Source organism: Fonsecaea nubica, assembly GCF_001646965.1.
Source record: "Fonsecaea nubica strain CBS 269.64 chromosome Unknown Scaff18, whole genome shotgun sequence".
In the NCBI taxonomy this organism is placed as follows: Eukaryota; Fungi; Ascomycota; class Eurotiomycetes; order Chaetothyriales; family Herpotrichiellaceae; genus Fonsecaea; species Fonsecaea nubica.
Window position 1 is genome coordinate 290669 of NW_019173691.1, and position 22748 is coordinate 313416.

A 22748-nucleotide genomic window follows, 5' to 3' on the forward strand; every position below is an offset into this window, starting at 1 on the left:
GTACATATGCACATCATTCGTCTGTTTTTTCCCTCATCATGATCCTCAAAAACATCAACGGTCAACCTTGCTCCACCGCGCCCCTATAGGGGGATTGGTAGGACCAGACCCAGCCTCTCTGCCCAGGTATGTTCTTGTAGTCTATGGTCTGATGTAGGTTGTGACGTCCTGATCTTCTCCAGGCAAGACTTAATTACCCCGACTCGACATGGAAAAGTCATATTGAGTCAGACTTCCTTCAAACCTCCGCACCCTGGTTGATGCCACAGACCTTCCAGTCAACCAGCCTCTTCTTGGTATGAGTTCCACAAGCTGCTCCTCTCTTCGGCGAACATCTGCAGCGACTTCCATCGGCGCCTTGACACAGATCATGAATAATGTCCGGTTTATGAAACTGTGACAGATCAAGCTCGCCCTCGTGCTCGCGTTGCACTGGCTACTGGAGGTAGATTACGACGCGAGGTTCTTGTACTAGAGGGTTGGGGTATTTTCACGAGGCTGTGTCGAGAAAAACCACAAACACGTCGAGGGCGGGGTAGTGGGAAACGTGGAATGTCGAAGCCAGTGGAACGGTCCTGGTCTAGAGAATACGGCCACCAGTCGCCATATAAATCGACTTACCAGCCAATGTATCCTTCGCGGTCCCCTTGATCGCTTTGACCGACCGCTGAATTTCTGCATAGGATTCAGCGTCCCAGCGCTTGGGGGAAGTTTGCTGTGCCAGTGCTTTTTCCCATGCGGAGCGAAAGTCTCACCTGTGAAAAGTCCAGAAGTCCCCGTAAAATCGGTCAAGTGCGGCTGAATTCTCTGAGCAAAATTCATGAAGCAAGTCAAGTCAATTGTAGTTGTAGTCATTGTTGTAGGGATACCATGCGTCCACGGAACGGGTCGTCCAGGGCTCATTGCTCTTCTTTGGCAATGCGGGAAGAGACAAACCAAAGCAGCACCTATGTCTACCACCAGCGAGGAATTGAGTACGTGCAGATGTGTCCTTTGATCCGGTCGGGTGGTCGGCCAGTCGCTTCTCGACCACATCCATTCCTCGCTTTGACAAAGTAACATCGAAGTATTGTAAAAGGTCCGGCAGGCAATCTTGAATTAACAGTCACAGAAGTTGAGTTTTGTTTAGCTCCATCGAGAAGCTACAACGGCCTCCGAGCTTGACGATAGGTATCGATCAATGCTGAAGTCAGCATCTCCCGCGAACCTTGATTTCTCAACAGTAACCACTAGGGAGTTGGTCCTGCGTAATTCCCGATAAGCACTGATAAGGTCCAGCGTTGGGAAATGAGAAGAGGGGTGCAAATGGTCTCTTTGTACCCGAGTTACGAATCCTCATAGATAAGAGGTTTCTCGTCGAGATTAAAAAAAAAACTGAAACGTTGAGACGACGCTATTCAGAGGCCCAACGATCTAGAATGACATGTGCGTTTTTGTCTGGCATATGCATACCTGCTTGCGACTTGCAGAAAGAAGTTTTTAATGACGCAACATGCTTCAAACCGAATGTGGTATGGGCGGAGGAGGGGATGCACTGAGGGGTTGGTGGTGCGTCAGTGGGGTATATTAGTTTCTTTCCTCCTTGGGGAAGCGAATTCAGCAAGTGAGAATACCTATCTTACAAGACTTTGCCTCGCGTAGCCATGCAGGCCATGACACATGACACATGACAAGGAGTATACGGTGTAAGTCAACGGTGTCCGGGGTACGTATACCTTTGGAGAAGGGAAGACATCGGAGGAGTCCCCAGCCAACCTGTCAACCAACAAGCCGCACACAGTTGAGTTAATTGTTGGATGCGTGTACCAGTATGTATGTTTGGAGAGATTGCCACAGTTTGGAGCAGTCAGTCAGTGACAGACAGACAAGGTCAGGGTTTTTAGAACTGCATATTGCGAAAAAAGAAGGGCCAAGCCTTAGCCCTTGTCCTTGTCCTTGCTCGTGAGGGGTCTCTTCTCATCGCTCATCTAAAAATGCCTTGTTCCCGAAGCAATGATTGATCAGGAAAAGGCAAAAGCAATACCACCCACGACTTGTCAGAATGCTCCTTACTCGACGACTCCTCTTCTTTAGCTTACGGCATGCCGCATAGACCTGGGGCAAGATAGTGAACGGAGTAAGGCCGAGCAAGTGCAATGCTTCGTACCTCACTTGCACAGTGTTGGGCTTGCAGCTCTGGCATTTTGTTCCGGGCCATGTAGTTGAAAGTAGGTGCTTGGTAGCGCGACGTTAAGCCTGGTGGCCCTAGCAGCCTTAGGAGCCTAGGAGCCCGGTGGTGACCCCCTCTCTCCCAAAGGCCCCGTCTAGCCCATCAGCTTCGGGGCCCTAATGCCGTAAACAGCAGTGAAGGGCTCCTATCTGGAAAACTGCCACACTGCTCGCGTGCCCTCCCTCCCTCTCTTCTTGCCATGTCCCGTCTAACCGAAAGTCAATCCTGCCTCATCGGCGATTTCTACCTCGCTGGGAGCATCAACCAAGGAACTCGCGAATTACTTAGGATACAGTGCTGTAGTGTACATTAGATGCATTCCATTCCCAAAGTAAAAGGTACGGCCGTGATAGCACAAAAGAGGAGGCTAGACCTGAAGCCTCTTTACCACCATGAGATACCCAACCTGTCGCCCGCTCATGCCGAACAGAACCCGTGGTGCATGACCTTTCCGGTCTTATCCTGAACGCCCTTCATAATTGCAGACATATAAACAGAACCAGTGCAAAGCCAATGATAAAGGCGGCTGTTAGGCCGCTGATCAGACCCCAAATCAAATTACGGCGTAGGTGTGACTCGTGCAATGTCATCAGCGAGTCCGAGTCGGATGATTCAACCGAAGCTGTCTCTTCATCAAACAGTAGTGGCGTCGTCTCACCTGGAGGCCTTTTGCCTCCAGTGAGAGGCTTTAGCGGCCACCAGGACGTCAAGGCTCCCCACGCCTGGGACAGCACAGGAAAAGTAGGCTCATTTGGATCAACGTAGATTACGTATGAATCCTGCGGATTGACATCGGAGTCGCCATCATCAAACTCGTTCCAATATCGGGCTCGAGGTGGACTCGACCGAGGCACCACAATCCGTGCTCGCTTCCGTGATCTTTTGCTTGAGGGAGATTTCGATTCCGCAGGACAAGTTCCTTCCTCGATGGGTCGGGCCTCATTGGACGTGATGGATGACTGTCCACGGGTGGTTGTGGAGAAGAGACTGTCTGCATGGCCTTCACTCGAGGACGGGCCCGAAGACAATCCACTAACATCGGTAGCACTGACCCTAAGTCGATTTGTTGTCTTGAGTCGGAAGAAGTGGGTTGCCTCACCAACACTGGGGAGGGGTAGCTTGGTAATGTCTTGCTCCACGAGTGATTGCCATGGTGATGGGGGAAGGTCGTCCAGTGCTGTACGAATGGCCATGTCTTCAAGAGTAAAGCCGTGGACTCGATATGCCAAATGCGAATCATCCAACACGCGAACGAGGGCAGGGGTCCGTGCAAATTCCCACCGGATATGTAGGGTGGCATATGGGAAGGTCTTGCTGGTTTGGGGCAACGGTTGTAATTCACCGAGGAGATCCATGTCCACTGAACCAAAAGAGATCGAAGTATCGAGAGTCGCCCAGTTCGCGACATCGGCAGTGTTGGTCATACCAGAGTAACGCGTACGGTGTGTTTGAACTTCAGCCAAGGGTTTGACATCTCTGTGCTCAATAAGATATTGCCGAACTGTGGTGGCTTCTTTGGAACCATTTGTAAGAGGCGCGTCCCGGTCTAGGGCAACACCGAGGTCTTCGCGGTCGATGAGAAGGGTTCTTTCACCAGACGAGGTAGGGGAGAGTCCGGCAAGCGTAACTGCGGCGTCCTTGTCACGGGTCCAGTACGCGCTAAGGGCTATCTTCGAGGGTCTGACCGAACTCTGATCCTGAACAAACCTCTGCGCATTATCAAAGAAGACCATGTGAGTTATATCGCTATTGGCGGTATTGAAAGATGTACTTCTCCGTGATACTAGTGATCCTTCGGAGCCCTTCCGTGAGGGAGTCGTTGAGACAGAGTCATCCTTCTTCATGTATCGCTGGACGAGGGCCCGCGCTTCATCGAGGTTGTCTGGGTGAACCCAGTAGAAAGCACTACCAGCCGCCTCGCCATAGGGGACGGTCATGAGCGCAGCATCAAAGGCCGGCGGACCCTGATTCAGAGCACTATTGATTTTAACAATAGGTGACCGTAGGCTCGACGGCGTGGTTCTGTGTTGTTGTTGAGCGGAAAGTTCTTCTTGGTGATGCCGTGGATATGTCGGAGTGGCCAGTTTCTCGGTCAGGATAGATGTCAGTTCAGCCAGTTCTTGAAGATAATCCGAGTAGTCTGTCTGCAGTTGGTTGGAGGAGAAGACCTCAACATCCATGCGAGTCTGCAATGTGGTGGAACCTGTCCATTTCGCATACTTTTTAAGGATTTTGCGGAAAGCGATCTTCTGTGCAGAAGCGTAGCGGGCGACCTTCTGGATGAGATCGCCGAGCTCTTCGCATTCCTGGGTGAGTCTTCGATACTTGCGGCTCCGGATACCGGCGACAGCATTGACGTCTGAAGCCTTTTCATCGTCGATTGTCCGGAGGGCGGCGACCTGCTTTTTGAGCGAACTCAGTCTCCGGTCAATTTCGCCCCGTTTCATCCGCAGGAACAGAGCGACATTATCGTACTGGTCCTGCAAATAATCAAGCAGGACCTTCTCTGTTTCCTCCCACCGACTTCTGCCTTGCACGGGAATTTCAACCGGGCCGGTCAGATTGGCGGACGTTCGTTGTTTGATGAGCTGTTTCATGCCATTGTAGTTGAAGTTGTAAGGAGCCCATTCGGGAACCGACCTCTGGTAGAAACTGTCACCAAACTTCATGGTGATTGCTGAGACCCGCGGTCGACCGGGAAAATCGGTTCAGCGTAGACGACTTGCGAGGTTGTGCGTCTGTGGCTGTTACAATCGCCCCAAGGTGGCAGTTGGAGCACATATATTTTCCCCTTTTCAAATGACCAGTGCTGATGGTTTCATGGGTATGATAGAGGTGGGACGGAAACAGGGCAGACAGGGTTTTTGGGTGGGGAATACCAATGGGGAGAGAGACTGAAAGAGAAATAACTGGTTTAGCACGAGCAGAAACAACAAAAGGCAAATGGATTAATTACTGAACTCTGATGGATGGATGGGATGGGATGGATACCTTTGGGAAGAGGAGAAAAGTATTAGAGAGCGAGTGGCCAGACATTGCCAGAGGCTAGCCTCCAACATTTGATATCCCGGCAAGCCTGGGCAGCTGGAGCTGACTACGAGGTCGATACCTTGTTCCTGGTGCCACTCTCCCTCCTAGTAGTTACTCATATCTCCGCTGTGCAGCGCCTGTGGATCCTTATCCTCCGAGCTCCGCCTCTGAGCGTCTGTTCGCAAAAAGGAAAACCACTGGTGCCGTCGCCAGATTCTCGGAACTCGCATCACCAGCAGTTAGATAGAGTTTCGTCAATTGTTCGACTACCATCAGGCCTTATTACTGTCTATCATTGAAAACCATAATAGGATATCCTCTCTGGAAAGGAACATGTTTCCCAGCTCCATCCGGATTCTGGGGCGCAACGGAAAGCACCCTTATCGAGTGGACACTTGGCGGCCGGTTTCACTTGGAAAGTCGAGAAACTTCTGTACGAGTAGCCATGGCCCACGGTGCACCATGGGATAAAATCTTTGCATGGAACGTCATCACGTACGGCAGCAACTGTAACCGCACGCCTCTCGGACGTCGATACTCAATTGTCAATTGCCCCTCACCATAAACGGTCGCTTGCATACTGTGCCACCAGTGCCTTCGATTAGCTTTTGATAGTGATACTCCCCTCTCGTTCTTGTCCTAGCACAACTCCATCAGCAAGCACCTACCTGGTAAGCGTGCAAGCGTGAAAGCGGGCAAATTGGTATTGGAGAGGGAAAGATTCTTCCCCGAGACATCCTTGGGGACCCAGCCACGCTAATAATGAATGCTTCCGCACCATGTGAAAGTCTCGACGCCTGCATAAATCAGTGGTGCCTGGACCATCTCCTCTTATCCCCTGTGTTGCTCGATATATTGTCTGGGTTTTGAGTCAATAGCTGAAGGAATTATTTTCATGATATGCGCACTGCCAATAGCCGGGAACCGCGCTCGTCTGGGGAGTGGCCTGTGCGTATCCTCAAGGTCAAGGTGGCTGGGAACGGTGATAATTGAAACTTTCTTACGGAGTAGTCCGTAATAATAATGCCGTAACAGGTAGGCAAGTAGTAATTAAGTAGGTATTAACCAATGCCGCCACCAGCCGGTAAAGATGAGCTGCGGACAGTGCAGAAGAGGGTTTCGGGCAATGCCAGAAGAGTTGGGGGTGCTTACTCGTACCTTTCTCCTACCCACCACAGCCTTTGTAAGCCCCCCAAACACCATCCTTAACCACAACTCGTCCAACCACAGTAGGTCCCGCCCGAGCGCCGACTTTACGAGGTGCCAAAAAAATCGAGTTGTCAATACGAGCGCTTAGTTAGAACCTTTGCCCTACGAGCATCTTCAGCGCCTCCACTGCCCGTACTGGCACTCCGCTTTCCAAATTTTCTCAAGGCCTCTCGCCCAGACAATTCTGTCACCCATTCCCACTCGTTCCGTACCACCGTACCTACCCACCCCTCCAATCTTCACCTTCTCGGAAAATCTTAGCTACTAAGGAACGAGTACGCTAGCGACTTTGCCTTTTGCGGATCTCGCCGTCTACACTAAAAAAAAAATTAATTGTAGTTTCACCATTTGAGAGCCAGACCACGGTACGCAGACGCACACGGTACTCCAAAGTGTGCTGTGTGCCTAATATCATTTCGTGACCTCTGCGCACATGCTGTGGTGGCTGAAATTGCCGATGCGATAGATACTACCATGGCCGACTCGGGTGGGCTTCTCTTCACCACGCTATCGACCTCGACGCAGGCCTTCCTACAACCGTCGTCCTCTCTCCACTCTGAGATCTTGGCCTATGCGAAATCGATCCTAGACCCATTGGCTGTCAATGTCTCAGCTGCGCAAAAGTTGAGGAAAGATGGCAGCAGGAAGAAGAGAAAGCGGAGTGACGTGGAGCGAGAAGAGGAAGTTTTGCAGTTGCGGCAAATCTATACAGAGGGTCTCGCAGTAAAGCAGGTATGGGAGCAGACGAGAAGGATACTGGATGCTTCTTGTAAAGAGACGGAGAGAGACATTGCTGCCTACAGAAGTCGAGTACAAGCAGAGTCGCAGGAGCACATTGCCGGTAATGGCGATGGGTCGAATGGAGTAGTCGTATTCGATGCCCTCGAGAGTGAGGATGAGACATCAACAGACGGAGATGTGCAGGATGACGTGCAAGAGGACGAGTACCTCGACGATGAAGAGGATGATGCAGAAGAGTTGGATGATCTCGAAGACATAGAGGATGCTGAAACAGAAGATTCTGCTTCCGAGGCCGAAGCACAAAATCCTGAGACATATGTGCAGGATCCAAACGGCCTCAACGATGGCTTCTTCTCCATCGACGACTTCAACAAGCAGACCCAATTCCTCGAGCAGCAGGACGCACTGGGCGAGGACGATAACCCTAGTGACGAGGATGAGATCGATTGGGATGCAGATCCCTTGACCATGCCTTTCCACAAGCCGAAAGACACTTCTGCCAGCGGAGACAGGGGAGAGACCGCCCTTTCGGGGTCTGAGGAAGACTCAGACGAAGAAGACGGCCCGACTTTTGGAGACACTGACCTCAATGCCGAAGACACTGAGGACGAGATGTTAGGCCAGGATGAGGAAGCTCTCGATGACAACATTGCCGGTCTGCAAAATACCAATGATATTCGCTACGGCGACTTTTTCGCACCTCCGCCCAAGAAACTATCAAAAACCACGCGGATGCGAGCACTCCCGAAGACCCAACCAACTAAACAGCCCCCAGCGCGCGCTGAAGACTTCGAGGAGGCCATGCAGCGAGCAATCTCAGATGTTCGACGTGACCTGCTTGAGTCGGAGGAGGAAGACTCGGACTTGGGGTCTGGAAGTGACCTGGAGGGTACCGGGAGATCAGGCCAGAATATGTCTACGCATGAAAAGCAGCGAGCCGCCATCGCAGCTGAAATCCGCCGCCTTGAAGCGGCCAACGTGGCGAAAAGAGACTGGACACTCTCTGGGGAGGCACGCGCCGCGGACCGCCCTCTCAATTCTCTAATTGAAGAAGACATGGAGTTCGAGCGAGTTGGTAAACCTGTCCCAGTGGTCACCGCTGAAGTCTCGGAAGATATCGAACAGCTCATCAAACGACGTATTTTGGCCCGGGAATTCGATGAGGTTGTTCGCCGGCACCCCGATAGTTTGGGAGCCGCGAATGAAACTCGGAGAGGCCGAGTAGAGGTCGATGACACGAAGCCTCAGTCTGGCCTCGCGGAAATTTATGAGCAGGACCATCTCCGTGCTACCGATCCAGGCTACGTGGACAAGAGATCCGCGGCGACAAAGAAACAGCACGAAGAAATCTCACGGCTGTGGAAAGAGGTGTCAAGTCAATTGGATTTGCTGAGCAATCTACATTTCAAGCCTAAACGAGTGGAGGTAGAGATCAAAGCAGTCGAAGACAGACCTACCATCAGCATGGAGGATGCGAGACCAGTTGGAATGGGTGTCAACGCCGAGGAGAGCATGCTTGCGCCTCAGGAAGTGTATCGACCTGGTGAAGAGGCAAAGAACAAGGGCCACTTAATTGTACGCAAGAGCGGTGCAAGTGTGAGCAAAGAAGAAATGACACGAGAAGAAAAGTTGCGGAGGAGAAGGAGGGAGAAAGAGCGGAGGAAGAAGGCACACGGAAGTGCATCAACTCCAGGGACCAGCACGAATGGTCAAGGTAGAGAGGGCGATACCAGGAAGTCGAAAGCCAAAGCCAAAAACCCAGAGAAGGCCGACATCTTGTCTGAGCTCCGTAAAGGAAACGTCAAGGTTGTGGGCAAAAAGGGAGAACTGCAGGACCTGGGCAGGAAGAAAGGGGCCGAGGGCGGTGTCGCTGCTGGTGGTACCCTAGCAGGAGGGGCGCTGAAGTTGTAGTTTCCACCCCTCTTAAATGAGTGAGATAGCTCGTGGTGCTCATTGAAGTCGTTGATCCACAAGTTCGAGGGTTTACAAGTATCCCCACCACCAAAAAAGAATCCGGGCTATGTTCGGTAAATTAATGCCCACTTCACTCCTCACAAGTACAACTCGATCATGTTCGCTTAGCAATTATACAGCGCACGAAAACCTGTTTGTCGTCAACTTGCTTTATCCTTGGCCAGTTCTTGTAGATTCTTCTTTCAAAAATGGGTATAGAAGATCAGAAGGAGGAGCGAGAAGTCCTCGAGTCGATTTTTCCGGACGAGATTACAGGTTCGCACTCTCTCAATTGAGACGAAGGACATGTGGACAGAGTACCTAACACCCGCCTTCATGCTAGACCTCTCTGACACGTCATACCGGATATCCATAACGCTGGACCTACCCAGCGAGGGACACGGTGAAGACCCCGACCCTCCAGTCCTCTTACTCAACGTCACCTATCCCGAAGCCTACCCAGATGTCGGTCCTCATCTGGACATTACGTCGCCTCCCAATGCGCCAAAGCATCCGCAACTCGACGTCGCCGTGGACAAGGCACGACTCCTCGACGCTCTGCAGCCCACGATAGAGGACTCGCTGGGCATGGCCATGGTGTTTACGCTGGTCACCACTCTCAAAGAGGCCGCGGAGGTGTTGATCTCCGACCGGATACGGCAGGCCGAGGAAGTCAAGGAGATTGAGATCCGGGAGAAGGAAGAGGCGGAGAACCGCAAATTTCACGGCACCTTGGTCAACAGGGACAGGTTTCTGGAGTGGCGGGACAAGTTTCGCAAGGAGTTGGAGGAGAAGGAGCGCCGGGCGAAGGAGGAAGAGGAGGCCGAGGACAAGAAGAAGAAGGGAGGGAAGGTCGAGGAGAAGAGACTGACGGGGAAGCAGCTCTGGGAGAGGGGTCTGGTTGGGAAAGGTGACGATGAGGACGTTGACGGAGAGGATGCCGTTTCCGCGGTGGAAAAGCTCAAAGTGGACGACTGAGCGACGCCATGCACGCATTGGAAGAGGAGGGGGATTGGTGTATCGTCGCCTTTGGCTACGCCGATGGGGACAACTGGGAGACCATGAACGACGTTATGACGATCCTGAGATTCCAAAAGCTGGCACATGCTAGCTTGCATTCCTGTCTGCGCCAAAGGACTGAAAATATCTTCTACGAAAAGGATTCAGCTCGTCGGCTGTACGACCAGCGCTTGCTGTCGATTTCCCCTCTCGACCAGCAAATCCGTCAATGTGTACCTCTAAATCGAGGATCCCGGGCATTCTCTCATACACCAGTAATTTTCGACTCCACTTGTTGAATCTCTGGATACACTCGTGTTTCAGTTCGAGATGGGGATGCGTCGGTATGGTGGCTTCTTCATCACCGAATTCGTTTTCGTTCGCGGTCGGCATCCAGAATGCGACACGGCCACCATCGACCAGTGTTCTAGCGGCGAAGTCCAGGATATCGTCAAGCATACGCGCGAAGGAGTAGGGTTTCTTTGGCGCGACATACCCAGGCAGCGTATGCGCCGGGACGCCGTTGACCAAAAGTTCCGTCAGCGGTTTGGAACTCTCTGCCAGACCGGATCCTTCGCCGTTAATTTCGGCTGCCTCCATGCGACTCTGCCTCAATTTCACTCCAAGCACCTTCAATCCTTCACGTACGCCGTAAGGAGGATCACAAACAACCCCATCCAGCCACCGACCGTCGCTCGACCTGGACGATGTCGCAGCACAGCGGAACGGTGTATTCGTCAAGTCGGAAGTCAGACAGTCCCCAAACAAATGCGTTAACCCATACTTTTGAAAATTTGCTCCAACCCCTTGGATCAGACCGGAGCCTTTTCCGCGAAAACTGCGGCCGTCGATGTCTGATCCCAGAACAACAGCTCCCAGCTCTGCAGCGGCGACCATGAAACCACCAGTTCCCACAAAAGGATCCAGAAAAAGCTTTCCAGGGCTCGCTAGGGCCATAGTCGCCGTCAGCAGCGCCAACTCTGCGTCCATTGATGTTGTTGAGATATACGGCCGCTTTTTGAGGTCATGCTTCTCTCTCAGCCAACGACGCGAATCGCCAATCTTGCGGGCGAGAAACACTCTTCTCAGACTTGTACCTGCTACTTTGTCGATTGCTGCATCACAGGCTGACGTGTGCTCTTGAATGTCACTCGGGGAGATCCAAGGAAGCCACTCTTCCAAGATGGAGAACTCGGCTTCCGGATTCTTCATCTTGATCTTGCCCCTGAAATCAAGGTATTTAAATGAGTCGATAATCTGTCTTTGTTGGTCCACATCTCTCGTGCTACAGTAAGAGTCGACTGAAAACTTGAATGATACATGGCGAAAGCGATCCCACAGGTGGTGACTTTTCCGTTTCACATCCACGTGAAGTTCTTCATAATCCCGTCCCTGTCCCCATATTTCATAGATGCACTTTGACAAGACAGAGCGGCTTTCAAAGTTCTTTATTCTGGCCTCAAGGCTCTCGAAAGAAACGTCCTCCACCACCGGTAGGGAACCACCCGTGCCATGTCGTGGGCCGGAGGCAGGAAACCTCACCACACAGAAGGGAGAAGTCTCGGCATAGGACACAATCTCGCAGGGTAATTGCTCGAGTGTCGAGAGTGCCTCGATCTCCGGCCGCCGAAAACTCTCATGCGCCTGGACGAACCGAATGAGGTATTCCATGTTAATGTGGAGCAATGGTAGAAGTCGCCCTGGAAAGGTGGCCGTATGGATGAGTCTGCCTTGGGTCGCCCACTAGAAATGTACCACGGCTGATCTAGATGGGAGGCTCAGTCGAGGCAGAGTAATGTTCAGGTAGGCAGAAATGAATCCAATCTGTTCATTGGGTTGGAAAACAACGAGGCAGACTTTTGGTCAGAAATCAATTGTGGATTTCGAGTCACGAACCACACACCAAGTCGGGTGCCTTGCTGCAGGGAAAGGCTTGATGTCATTTGAATTTGCTGTGTCATTTGAATGCACAGCAGCGTGAATGGCTCGTCATTTAACGGGTTTGACAATGGTTGGAATCAATCGGTGTCTCGTCAGACAAATCCGAGATTCAACCTCGGAACAACGACTGACTGACCCTCTTTGATATCTCGCCTTGGCATATATCAGCCTCATGTACTCGCCGAGTGTATTCCTTCGAGTACCTCTTATATATATATACACCCCGCAGCGTCTCCTCTCTACATACATCTTTCATCACTACATTCTGGCTACGCTTGTGCCTTTATAAGACCTTATAGACTATACACGCACTTTGTTAGATTTTCCCCGTCTTTACTTCCCACCAGCGTCGCATCAACTTGACGTCCACATTCACGTTCACATTCGGCATTGACCGTTCATTCCCATCCTGAAAGACATCTTTTTCCATCTAATCTATCCATCTATCCGTCAAAAATGTCCGACCACCCCCTCCTGATCCACGAATCCAGAACGCACTCTGCATCTCGGCCCGACCAGGAGGACTTTTCGCCGTCGTGCCCGTTCTGCGCCATCGCGGCCACGTACTCCCCGACATCTCCTTTGGGGAACCCAGAGACGATGGCCAAGGCCCTCGACCCGGAGGAGCTCGACCCGCTGTCGTTTGTGCTCTACTCGAGCGAGCACGTCGTGGCGTTTTTGGACATCATGCCCCTGACGAGGGGGCATGTGCTGGTCGCACCGAGAAAGCATCGTGTCAAGGTCGGGGATTTGAGTCCCGACGAGGGCGCGGAGGTATGTCTGTGTCTGTGTCTTGTTTTGACACCACTCGGTTTCGAGTCGTTCTCCTAATCTGCCATTGGACTTGATTCACATGTTGGGGGGTTGGGGTGCTTTATGGCCCGGTTCCCGTCCTTTTGAGCAGGACAGGCTCACGTTTCCAAACCCTCATGGGCATTCACGACCATTCACGGGCGAAGCTCACTCCTATAATGCAGATCGGGAGAGTCCTCCCCCTTCTCACACGCTCCGTCATCAAGGCCGTCCTCCCAGACATCCCGCACGAGGAAGCCGACTACAACGTGGTACAAAATAATGGTAAGCCCATCCACCCACCCACCTACCCATCCACGAATTCCCACCGTTTCTGTACATTACATCACATCACCTTCCTCTACTCTACCGTATCCCTACCCCTCAACCACGATCTATCATCCCAAACCATATCGTTTACCCGTGTCTCTCTTTCTCTCGACCATAGGCCCCGGCGCCGCCCAAGTCGTCCCGCACGTCCACTTCCACATCGTGCCCCGACCCCCCCTGAACTACACGTACCCGCAACCATCATCATCATCATCATCCTCATCGAGAAAGAAATACCCGCCCAACCGCGCCCCCTCGGGCCGTCAAGCCTCGGCCATCCTATTCGGGCGAGGCATGCGCGAGGACCTCGACTACGACGACGCCGCGGTGTTGGTCGAGGATATGAGGGCGGCGATTCGGGAGGAGTGGGAAAGGACCTTTGGCGCAAGGGAGGGGGAACAAGCGACGACGAACTCGGCGGAGACAGTCAGTGGGATGAGGAGCTTGAACCTCACTGGTGGCACGGAAGGAGGCCAACGCGGATGCCGAAGTGGTAGGCGTCTGCCCTGGAAGGTCTAAAGAAGGAGAAGAATAGGATCAATCAGGATTTGTGTCTGCTCTGTCTGTCCCTGCTCGTCCTTGTCCTTCCTCGGTCACAAAGGCCCTGTTTTTATCTTCAGCCCTGCGGTTCAGGTTCAAATTACCACCACCGCAATCGAAATGTCGTCTGACAACAACCCATAACGCATTTCAAACCGACTTATAACACCTCCAGATATACGAGCTCGGACTGACCGCAGCAATCATTAGTGGGCAAAAAGCGCCAATTCAGAGTCAATGTATGATGCAATGTATGAAAGGAGGTAACAAAGGAAAATCTCAAGTACAGTCGAAATTCGCAAAGGGGCTCAATGATCAGCCAGGCAAGTTATCAATGCAAATACAGTTGCAATTGTGATAGCCATGTTGGCCCGACCCATCTAGGACCTGGGACCATAGACCATGAGATACAGGCATGCTCAAAGAACACGCCACCACTCCGCTCCTGCTCGATAATCCAAAGAGCACAACCCATTTTTCACCACGCTTCGTATCCAGCCCCGTTTTCAGAGTGAAGACCTCCCAGTCTTGGCTGATGAATGGGACTTCACGTCAAACAACTCAATGCACGCAAGAGACAAATTGCAACTTTGTAAAATCCCGGTTTCAATAAGCAATAAACGCCAGGTTCGCCCGTTTCGCCAGTCAATCAAGCCCGCGTCCGGAATGTAAGCCTATCCACAAGTCGAACGCCCCTGTAGTGTGTCGCAACAAAAGCTGGAAAGATGCACCGACGGAGATTACGTCCCCAAGTCCTCATTCGAGAGAATAGATCTCGTTGCTCGGTGCCAGGTACACGTCGGTAAGAGTTCGCTGTGATGGGAGGTTGCTGTGTGGTTGGACGTGTTTGGCTTTATCGATATGGTGGTAATGATGCTGAATGTGAGTCTATGTGCCAATATCGTTTTCAATCGTCGTGGTGATAGAGACATGAAAGCATGACCCATTGAAGAGGGCTGCCCGAAAAATTCGTCGTGTACGACTTCCCCATAAGATCAAGCCGAAAGGTGCTTGCCCCGTCTTCAAGCAAGCAGGTCCGTCAATGGTAAAAGTGGCAGACTATTGTGCAACCTTGGCACTAGGGATGGTGAAGCCAGCGGTTCGGCGGCTTATCCCATAGTCCTTAGCCCATTTCCTGGCCAAGATTGATGCTTGTTTCATGTTAGCCTTGAGACGACAACTACTTCTGAGAAGCGAACTTACCCTTGAGGAACTTCTTCGACGCGTACTTCTTGAACAGGGCCTCATGCGAAACTGGAGCTTCTAGATAACTGATCATGAGGTCGAAGACGGGAAGAATCTCATCCTCGTTATAGCCCGCGAACTTGGTCAACGTCGCATCCTGTCAATGGGTTAGCAAGAGGTGCAGGAATGGTGACATCGGAAACACGTACCCATCCACCACGCTCAAGTATCATGCGAGCAAGGTACATGGCGGCGGCAGCAACATGGCTCTGCTTGTATTCCAGGAATCGGTGGTCCACGAGACTGATTTCCATCAGGTACTTTGCGAGTGTGCGAGTCTGAATGTCATAGTTGTCGGCCTTTGAAATCCGTCTCAGGAAGTTCATCGGGTTGGGATAGCTAAGATCATATTTGAGAGTTGACAAGGTGTACCTCTCAGCACTGAGAACCTCTTCAATTGTGAAGCCATCGTCGGCGACGTGGACAAAGTTGCCAACGTGAGGAGAAAGGACCTCTTCATATTTGGAGGCGATGAACATGGCGGTAATGCCCACGAGCTGGAGTTTGTCGAGAGGGACAACTTTTTGAGAGAGAAAGCGATCGACGATGTTGACAGCCAGGAACAACGTTTCGGGCAGAAGCCTAAAGCGAGTGTGCACTTCAATCAACCAATCGACGAGGATGCCTCTCATCTTCCACTCAAGGTCGTCTTGGTGATCCATGTAGTTCGGGTTGGGCTGTGTGGTATGTTCCAGGGCGAAGTAGTATTCGAAGATCTCGCGGACGTATTCGGCGCACATCGACGGGTCATCCAAGTCTTCCGCATCCAGTTCAGCAACAATATCGGTGATATCCTCGGTCTGAGCTTGGGCTTCTTCGACGGCTTCCTCCGTGCATGACTTCTTGCGAGGAGGTTCATCGACGTCTGGAGTAACATCTTTCGAAGAAGGCGCAGTGGATGTGGAAGCTTGCGTCCGTCTTTTGCCAGTATTACCGAGGACACCTGAGCCACTTCCTGGTTTCTTTATTTCCCCTGAAGAGACCTTGGGTTTGAGATTGTTGTCCTTGACTCCGAGGGCGGCTCTCGAGGAGTTGGTACGAGAGAGCTTTTGGACGCCACCGGCAGCTGGTTGAGCGACCTTGGACTGCAGCCCAACTTTGCTTGCCGTGGCCTTCTTTCCGTCCAAAACAACTTCCACACCTTTTGCGGCATTGGTCACGTCTCCTAGCGCGCGGCGTCTCGTGGCTCCATTCAGTGTTCCCCCTGCGGATTTCTTGGTTTGCAGAGGCTTCTTCGCGACTGAGGTAGTGTCATCGGTGCTGGACAGACCGGCGGCCTTTGCCCGTGTTAGACGGGTAGTCTGCGCCACTGAGTTCTCATCGTTTTCGTTAGTGACTACTCGTTGCCGAGTACGGGACTGCTTCGAGGTCAGCGGGGGGTGAACAAGACGCGTAGAGGACAACATATTATTGAGCAGGAAGACTCACGACAGGCATCTTGTTTGCGTGACGCCGTGATGTCGAGGGTAGAGACAACAAGTGAGATCACGAGTGATGAAGAACGTGAGGTGTTCGAAGCACCACTGAGAAATGTGAGATCTAGACTGGATTAGCAACGGTGTGTGTGAGGAATCCAATACGATTGGGGAATGACGCACGAGCTTTTCCCGACGTGTCTGGACGGCTTGCAATCTCGACGAAAGGGTGATCGAAGGTGTTCTCGAGAATTCGTAGAGGCACGTCGTTCTCGATGGGATTTTGAGGTCAGAGTGATCTGCCGGTGCTTCCAAGGCTATTGGGGCGCGTTGTTGTCCGAGCGGGCGAGTTCAAAGTGGTACGCGAACGACGTGAGAGTCAGTCGACACTGAAGGAAGACGGGTGTCAGAGACAATTAAAGGACAAGCAGAATACGGCTCGGAAGACAGAGGAGTTCTCGAAGGACAACATCAGAGGTAGAAAGGGTGGTGGAGGAGGCGTTTCGTGGAGGTAGTGGTGGTACAAGCACAAAGACAGGTACAAGTAGTAGTAACAAGTTGATGGATGGAGGTTCAGAGGTCGCAGAGATGCTTGGGAGCAGCGCTGGTGGAGCTCCTGTTGTTTTTGCTTGGCACCAACTTGGACGGGGCCGAGTTTTGCAGGGCGATGGGTGCTTATGGCGCGTGCCGTGGGCGTCGCGGTCGTCAAGCTTGGGTGCGGGGTGGGGGAGATGCGTACCTCTTTTGTTCCTTTCTAACCCTTTGGTCCTTGTAACCCTTAACCGAGCAAAATGTAGTGGAACTGTGATGCAGACCTGAGAATGTCGCGATCTACCAGGTGTCAAAAAAAAAGTCAACAAATGAAAGCTCAATGAGACGGTTCGGAAAGGACAAGGTATGGGGGGGTGGAAGAAGAAAAAGTCATCTGTTGATGGGGGAACTGAGAGCTTTGGCTGGGGCCATTTGGGGCACGTACTAATTAATTATCCGGTAAACTCGTAGGGAAGTCGCGCCTGGCGTTGTTTGTTCCGAAGCTGCAACAGGCGCTTTCAGCTGGTTTGGTTTTGCTGCCACGGCAACCAGTTGGCGGCGGCCTCTCCCGACCTCTACCGACCTCTACAACTCTGTAGTTACCACCAATCACAAACATCGATTCGTGCCATCACTCGTGCTTCGAGTAGCTACGTGCAGTATGTACATGTGTTTGTACTCTGCGCCTAACATGCTTGACCACAAAATTCTGTGCCCAATAATACTCAATACGACGTTCTCACAATAGCAACCTTTTTCATCCCAATGCGATTTCTTCCGAGTCCCCTCCAAATTCTACCGCCCATGCGGAAAGTTGCGTTGAAACACAGCCTTGACACTCCCGTCCAAGATAACTCCGCCTGGTACTTCTTTGTCATGGATCAATCTTCCATTCGTCTCACCAGACTCCCATTGAGCCAGCAGATCGTTGCTCTCCTTTGGCTTGATATCCGGGCCAGCTGTTCCTACCGTGATATGTGGGATTGCATTGGCACTCCGCCATGAAGGTCCTTCAGCACCGGGATAAATGCGCACAACAAAGGCCATGATTCGGTCGTCCCAGACCACTCTCTCTAGCTTGACTCGTGCTTGCCCAAGACCTGGTGCCAACTCATTCTTGTTCTTGAGATCTTTGCCTACCATGGCTTTGCGATATTCTTCTGTATACATTTCCCACAGTTTGGGATCTTTGGTTGCAGATGCCCGATGGATCAACGTCACATGAAATTCATTTTGGAGGCGCCGCGACTGTTTCAACATACGGTACATCCGCGCTTCATCGGCTGAAGCCTGGTCGAATATTGAGCCAAGAATGGATTCAATATTCCTCGCAGGCACTGATATGCTGAAATATTCAAGCTTGCCCATCAATTGGTCTAATGTCAGCGGCTTTTCCTCGAGCTGATGTGCGCCGGTCGTCTTCTGCTTGTGAGCTTTCTCTCCACCCGCGGGCTTTCCGAACGAGAGGTCGTGTTTGATCGTGACTTCACTACCCATCGCATAGTCAATCGCTGATTGCATGTCCTCATCACTCGGCATGTCTTCCGGCAGAAGTCCGGGGTAGGCATTGTAAAGGTGGGTGATGACTGTCTCCAAGTTTTCGAGAGACGACGCACAGACATCCAGATCGATGACTTCGTCGAAGTCAGCATCTGGCGGCGTGCTCCTGTCGCAGCCCTGAAAGCGGTCCAAGAACCCTTCCATGATGCCAATGATCTCCTGCGGACTCTTGCTTCCTGCCCGAATAGTTTGATGATTGTCTCCACGGTCAAGCACGCGCTGGCGGGTCACTCTGCGAATCTCGTCGAGCATCCGATCCTTCGGCTCATGAACGTAGTGCAAAGCCACAAATCTTGCCTGCGGAACCACTTTGCTGACGTCTTCCATAATTTGCTGTCTCTCCCGGCGTTGATGATTGTTACGGTCAGCGACCACCACTTTATGGGCTGCCATGGCATTGACCACAGCAGCGGCAAATCGGGCTGGTCGACCTCTTTGTCCCTGGATATTGTCGTTCTGGACAAGTCCAAAGTCAAAAAGCTTCACCAGCGCAGTCGCCACAGTAGTCTTGCCGCATCCGATCGAGGCGATGGGAACAAGGACGATGTCACTGAGAGACTGATGCCCGGCGCCATCTCCATTTTCACGTTCTTTTGCGATGATGTCGGACCCCTTCTGGCCAATCTCCGCAAGAAAACCATCACGCATCTTGATGATTCCGTGGTTCTTGTTGTACTCTTTGGCCAACGACGGATCTCTGGCTAGTTGCCGGCGTGCGTATTTCAAGTACTCCTCGGTAATCTTCTGGTGCTTCTTGTACTTGGGTGGTTTCCCGGAAATCATGGCTTTCGTACATTCACGCCATTGCCGGTACATCAAGTAGGGTTCCTCGAATTTGTACTTGAAGAACCAGTCTGGTGCCATTGACCGATCCGGACTTCTCTTCTTGCATCTGACCACGAATCCTTCAGTGTCTCGTCCTTCCCAGGAGCCAGTCTCGGCGCATTTGCTGAGAAATTCTTTCACCTCTTCGAGCGATTGCATCATCACATACTGTGCCTTTCTGAAACCCCATGTATCGGCGAACTCGTGAACCTCCGGCCCGGACAAAGTGACAAATTCAGGAAGGTTGATGTTGATGCCATGGAGGTATAGCCCAGCCGCTTCCGGAGGATATTCCAGAACGTGTTCTTCGAACGAATCGTCACATAGCTCGCCGACTGCCGTGGCATTCAAGTCTCTCAGCGCTTTCGCCAACTGCCGCGTGTTCTTGCCCACGCTTTCGACATGTCTCTGAATCCACTTCTCTCCCACAGTAGCATGACTCTGGTCGACATCAGAGCGTGCACCCGTAGAGTGCTTGCTGCAAACTAGTAAAGTACCGTCCTCGAGCCCGGACATGAAAATGATGCAACCGTTCTCCTTGACACTCAGTTCGTACGGCCCAGTGGTATCCCTTTCAATATTGGGCCACTTTGTCTCGGGGACTTCATCAACGTTGAAGAATTTGTCATATCCTCTGACCGCGATTTCTGGAGTGCCGTCTGATCTCCTAGTAGTAAAGAGTCCACGAGCATAAGTAGGAAGGTCATCCCGCTTGTAGTCCCAGTCGTTGAAACGCCAGGAGTCAACGGTGATACCGTGGGAGCCTTCGACTTCGAACGTCGCCTTCTTGCAAGAGAATCCGGATTTGCCTTTCGATCGCCCTGCTTTTGATTTGGCAGCTTCGAGGGTCTGAATTAGCTGGCTAATTCGGTGAGGATCCTGCGCCATCTTGGCTAACTGTGCGCCACGATGGTCACAACGATGGTCACAATGTAAGTGATTAGACCAGTGAGGCAGTAAAGGCACAGGAACCGAACCAAAAGGCCGACGATACTCGCTAGCCGTAGGGAACGAGGCTGCAGAACTGATGGGGCGTATGGAAAATGGAAAAATCGAGGTGCACGGAATTGCCAGAAAATTTAGGTCATGATAATCGCCTTTTATTTCACGCCAGGAAGGCACGACCTTCGATGCCTCGATTTATGATTGCAGAAATTCACTTCGGCCCCTTAGATGGTTGAGTCATTCACTACTAGTGAAACCCAGAAGGATGTGGACTTCATTTCTCAAAGGATGAATTTCGAGAATCCATAGTGGGTCAACAGAAGTGCTCAGCCTGATGCGTGGTGACCTTGCCGGGCACTTTTGAACTAGCCTTGCGGCCACACGTGGCTGATGTTCGCTCGGATTTTTCCACCACTTAAGAGGTTTATCTCAGTGACTCAATAACTACTCCTTCGCTTTGCCAAAGCTGAGGCTGACTCCCCAATTGTGACACTCCCAGGATTCCCACCTCGTCTCCCATCACTAGAGTCCATCGGGGTCAGCTATGCTCCAATGCCAATCTTGAGTTGTCGTCAACAGGACTTCCCCCTCTCTTCCATCTATCATGTCGAAGGACCCCAACCTAAATCCGTTTCTGCTCGCAGCAAACACCCCGGATCCTGACCACCGACTCCTGCCTTTGCTTCGCTCCAGACCAGAGTTAGCGTCTGCGCAAGATGCACATGGTTATTCGCTTCTACATGCCGCGGCTTCTTATAATCATGCGGATCTCTTACGGACGCTGGTCAATGAGTTCAACGTGGATGTGAACTTGAAAGATGAGGACGGGGAAACATGCTTGTTTGTGGCCGAGACGGTAGACATCGCAAAGTGCCTGGTGGAGGAGTTACACGTGGACCTCACAGTACAAAATGACGAAGGTATGAATGCGCTCGAGAAGTTCGAGTCCGAACAGGATTTCCCAGAAGTCGCAGAATACCTCCATACCCTTCCCTCACTAGATCCTACCGCGACATCTACACATTCTGGGTCGATCTCCAATGGAGCTTCCCGCCCTGCACCCCTTCCACCCAATGTATCTATCAACATCGGCACCGAAGACGACACGTCACGGGCTACACTTGACCAAGAACCCGACCCTGAATTTAGGCGAAGGATAGAAGAGCTGGCAGCCAAGGAGAATTTTCACACCGCAGAAGGCCAGAGAGAACTGCGCGAGCTGATCACGGACGCAGTGAGAGATGTGGGAAATGAAAGCCGGGATGTCAGGAGACGTTTCGAGTAATTGCAAGCGCATCGGATATCTGCAACAGCGGACCATGTAAAGCGACGCCTCAACCACATCCTCGGCTGTGCATATATCACAGATGGGAACGAGCATAGCCGGGCCTAACCGGCGACATGGTTGTATGTTGCTACCAAGGAGCTTGCAACATGAAAACCCATGTCCTGCACAGAATTCAGTCGTTCATCCACGCGGTGACTCGACTGGAGCCAAATCTAGCCGCAAAGCGCAAGCCGCTGCTTCCCATCGGAAAGTAGCTGACTAAATACCACACCAACGCCACAAGCTGCACAATCGAGGAAATGAGAGTGAGGATCGTGGAGTGGAGCTGACATGGTTGTGTCAGTATTGTCTTGCAGCATCGCGACAAGGTCTAGAGTTGTACTTACACCCACGGCGAAATAGATGGTCATGATGATGGAACCAAAGTAAGCGGCTGTAAATGGTAGACGAGGGCCTGAGAGCAAATGTGTTGTGTATTGTACCGGTCCCATCAAAAAAGCCCATGAGGCAAGAAACATCAACGAGCCAACCGACCATCTATCATGACGCGTCAGCCACACGTACGACTCCATTTAGACACATGCACAAATCCAGGTTCTGATTGCCAAATAGACACCTCACAGGGGTCTTCCCGAGCGTGGGCATCAAGCTCAAGATAGAAAATAGCTGACATCATCATGGGGTGTACGCGCTGTCACATGGCCCCCCCCAGACGAGCGCGTGGTGGTGTGCAGCAAATGTAGTAAGGGCCCGGAATGACTTTGGGAGACTTACAGAATTGCGAATTTTCGTGGCTTTAGAGACAAGACAGGGAGCAACGCAAAGCAGATAATGAAACATGCCAGCGCTGCGAGATTGCAGCCACCGAAGATCAACAAACGGTCCCATCGGCTTACTGTCAAGTCATAAAAATGTCAGTCATTCCTGTGCGTGCGGATTTGGGTTGTTCTGTATTCTTGGACAGGAGTCATGCGCGAAGCCAACATACATGCGAACCACCCCTCCTCTTCCTCTCTCCTCGTCGGCGCCGGTAGTGGTGCACCTGGAGCCTCGTGTGTGGGTAATTGGACGTAGCCTTTGCCTCCGAACGGATTGAGCGACGAGATTTTGGACAACAAGGGCTTTGACGACGACGTATTGACCGGGACGTCCGGATCTCTTCTGGACCACCCCAAGGAATTCATTGATTCTCGAA

General features: G+C 51.9%; 8 protein-coding genes across 8 annotated transcripts; 4 read left to right on the forward strand and 4 right to left on the reverse strand.

Moving 5' to 3' along the window:
* Positions 1-2682: 2682 nt before the first annotated feature.
* Positions 2683-4878, reverse strand: AYO20_03769 (hypothetical protein; the record flags this gene model as incomplete). Its single annotated transcript, XM_022642069.1, has 1 exon — positions 2683-4878. One exon carries the CDS (start codon positions 4876-4878, stop codon positions 2683-2685), a length of 2196 nt encoding a protein of 731 aa, XP_022502012.1.
* Positions 4879-6922: 2044 nt separating this feature from the next.
* AYO20_03770 (hypothetical protein) lies at positions 6923-9100 on the forward strand (the record flags this gene model as incomplete). The annotated part of the gene is made up of 1 exon (XM_022642070.1): positions 6923-9100. The coding sequence occupies one exon, from the start codon at positions 6923-6925 to the stop codon at positions 9098-9100; it is 2178 nt and encodes a 725-aa protein (XP_022502013.1).
* Positions 9101-9351: 251 nt separating this feature from the next.
* Positions 9352-10120, forward strand: AYO20_03771 (hypothetical protein; the record flags this gene model as incomplete). The annotated part of the gene is made up of 2 exons (XM_022642071.1): positions 9352-9418; positions 9486-10120. The coding sequence occupies 2 exons, from the start codon at positions 9352-9354 to the stop codon at positions 10118-10120; spliced, it is 702 nt and encodes a 233-aa protein (XP_022502014.1).
* Positions 10121-10249: 129 nt separating this feature from the next.
* Positions 10250-11812, reverse strand: AYO20_03772 (hypothetical protein; the record flags this gene model as incomplete). Its single annotated transcript, XM_022642072.1, has 1 exon — positions 10250-11812. The coding sequence occupies one exon, from the start codon at positions 11810-11812 to the stop codon at positions 10250-10252; it is 1563 nt and encodes a 520-aa protein (XP_022502015.1).
* A 726-nt stretch (positions 11813-12538) lies between these two features.
* Positions 12539-13723, forward strand: AYO20_03773 (hypothetical protein; the record flags this gene model as incomplete). The annotated part of the gene is made up of 3 exons (XM_022642073.1): positions 12539-12856; positions 13060-13159; positions 13323-13723. The coding sequence occupies 3 exons, from the start codon at positions 12539-12541 to the stop codon at positions 13721-13723; spliced, it is 819 nt and encodes a 272-aa protein (XP_022502016.1).
* Positions 13724-14803: 1080 nt separating this feature from the next.
* AYO20_03774 (hypothetical protein) lies at positions 14804-16426 on the reverse strand (the record flags this gene model as incomplete). The annotated part of the gene is made up of 4 exons (XM_022642074.1): positions 14804-14895; positions 14948-15086; positions 15139-16290; positions 16418-16426. 4 exons carry the CDS (start codon positions 16424-16426, stop codon positions 14804-14806), a joined length of 1392 nt encoding a protein of 463 aa, XP_022502017.1.
* A 1304-nt stretch (positions 16427-17730) lies between these two features.
* AYO20_03775 (hypothetical protein) lies at positions 17731-20208 on the reverse strand (the record flags this gene model as incomplete). The annotated part of the gene is made up of 1 exon (XM_022642075.1): positions 17731-20208. One exon carries the CDS (start codon positions 20206-20208, stop codon positions 17731-17733), a length of 2478 nt encoding a protein of 825 aa, XP_022502018.1.
* A 661-nt stretch (positions 20209-20869) lies between these two features.
* Positions 20870-21550, forward strand: AYO20_03776 (hypothetical protein; the record flags this gene model as incomplete). The annotated part of the gene is made up of 1 exon (XM_022642076.1): positions 20870-21550. One exon carries the CDS (start codon positions 20870-20872, stop codon positions 21548-21550), a length of 681 nt encoding a protein of 226 aa, XP_022502019.1.
* Positions 21551-22748: the final 1198 nt, after the last annotated feature.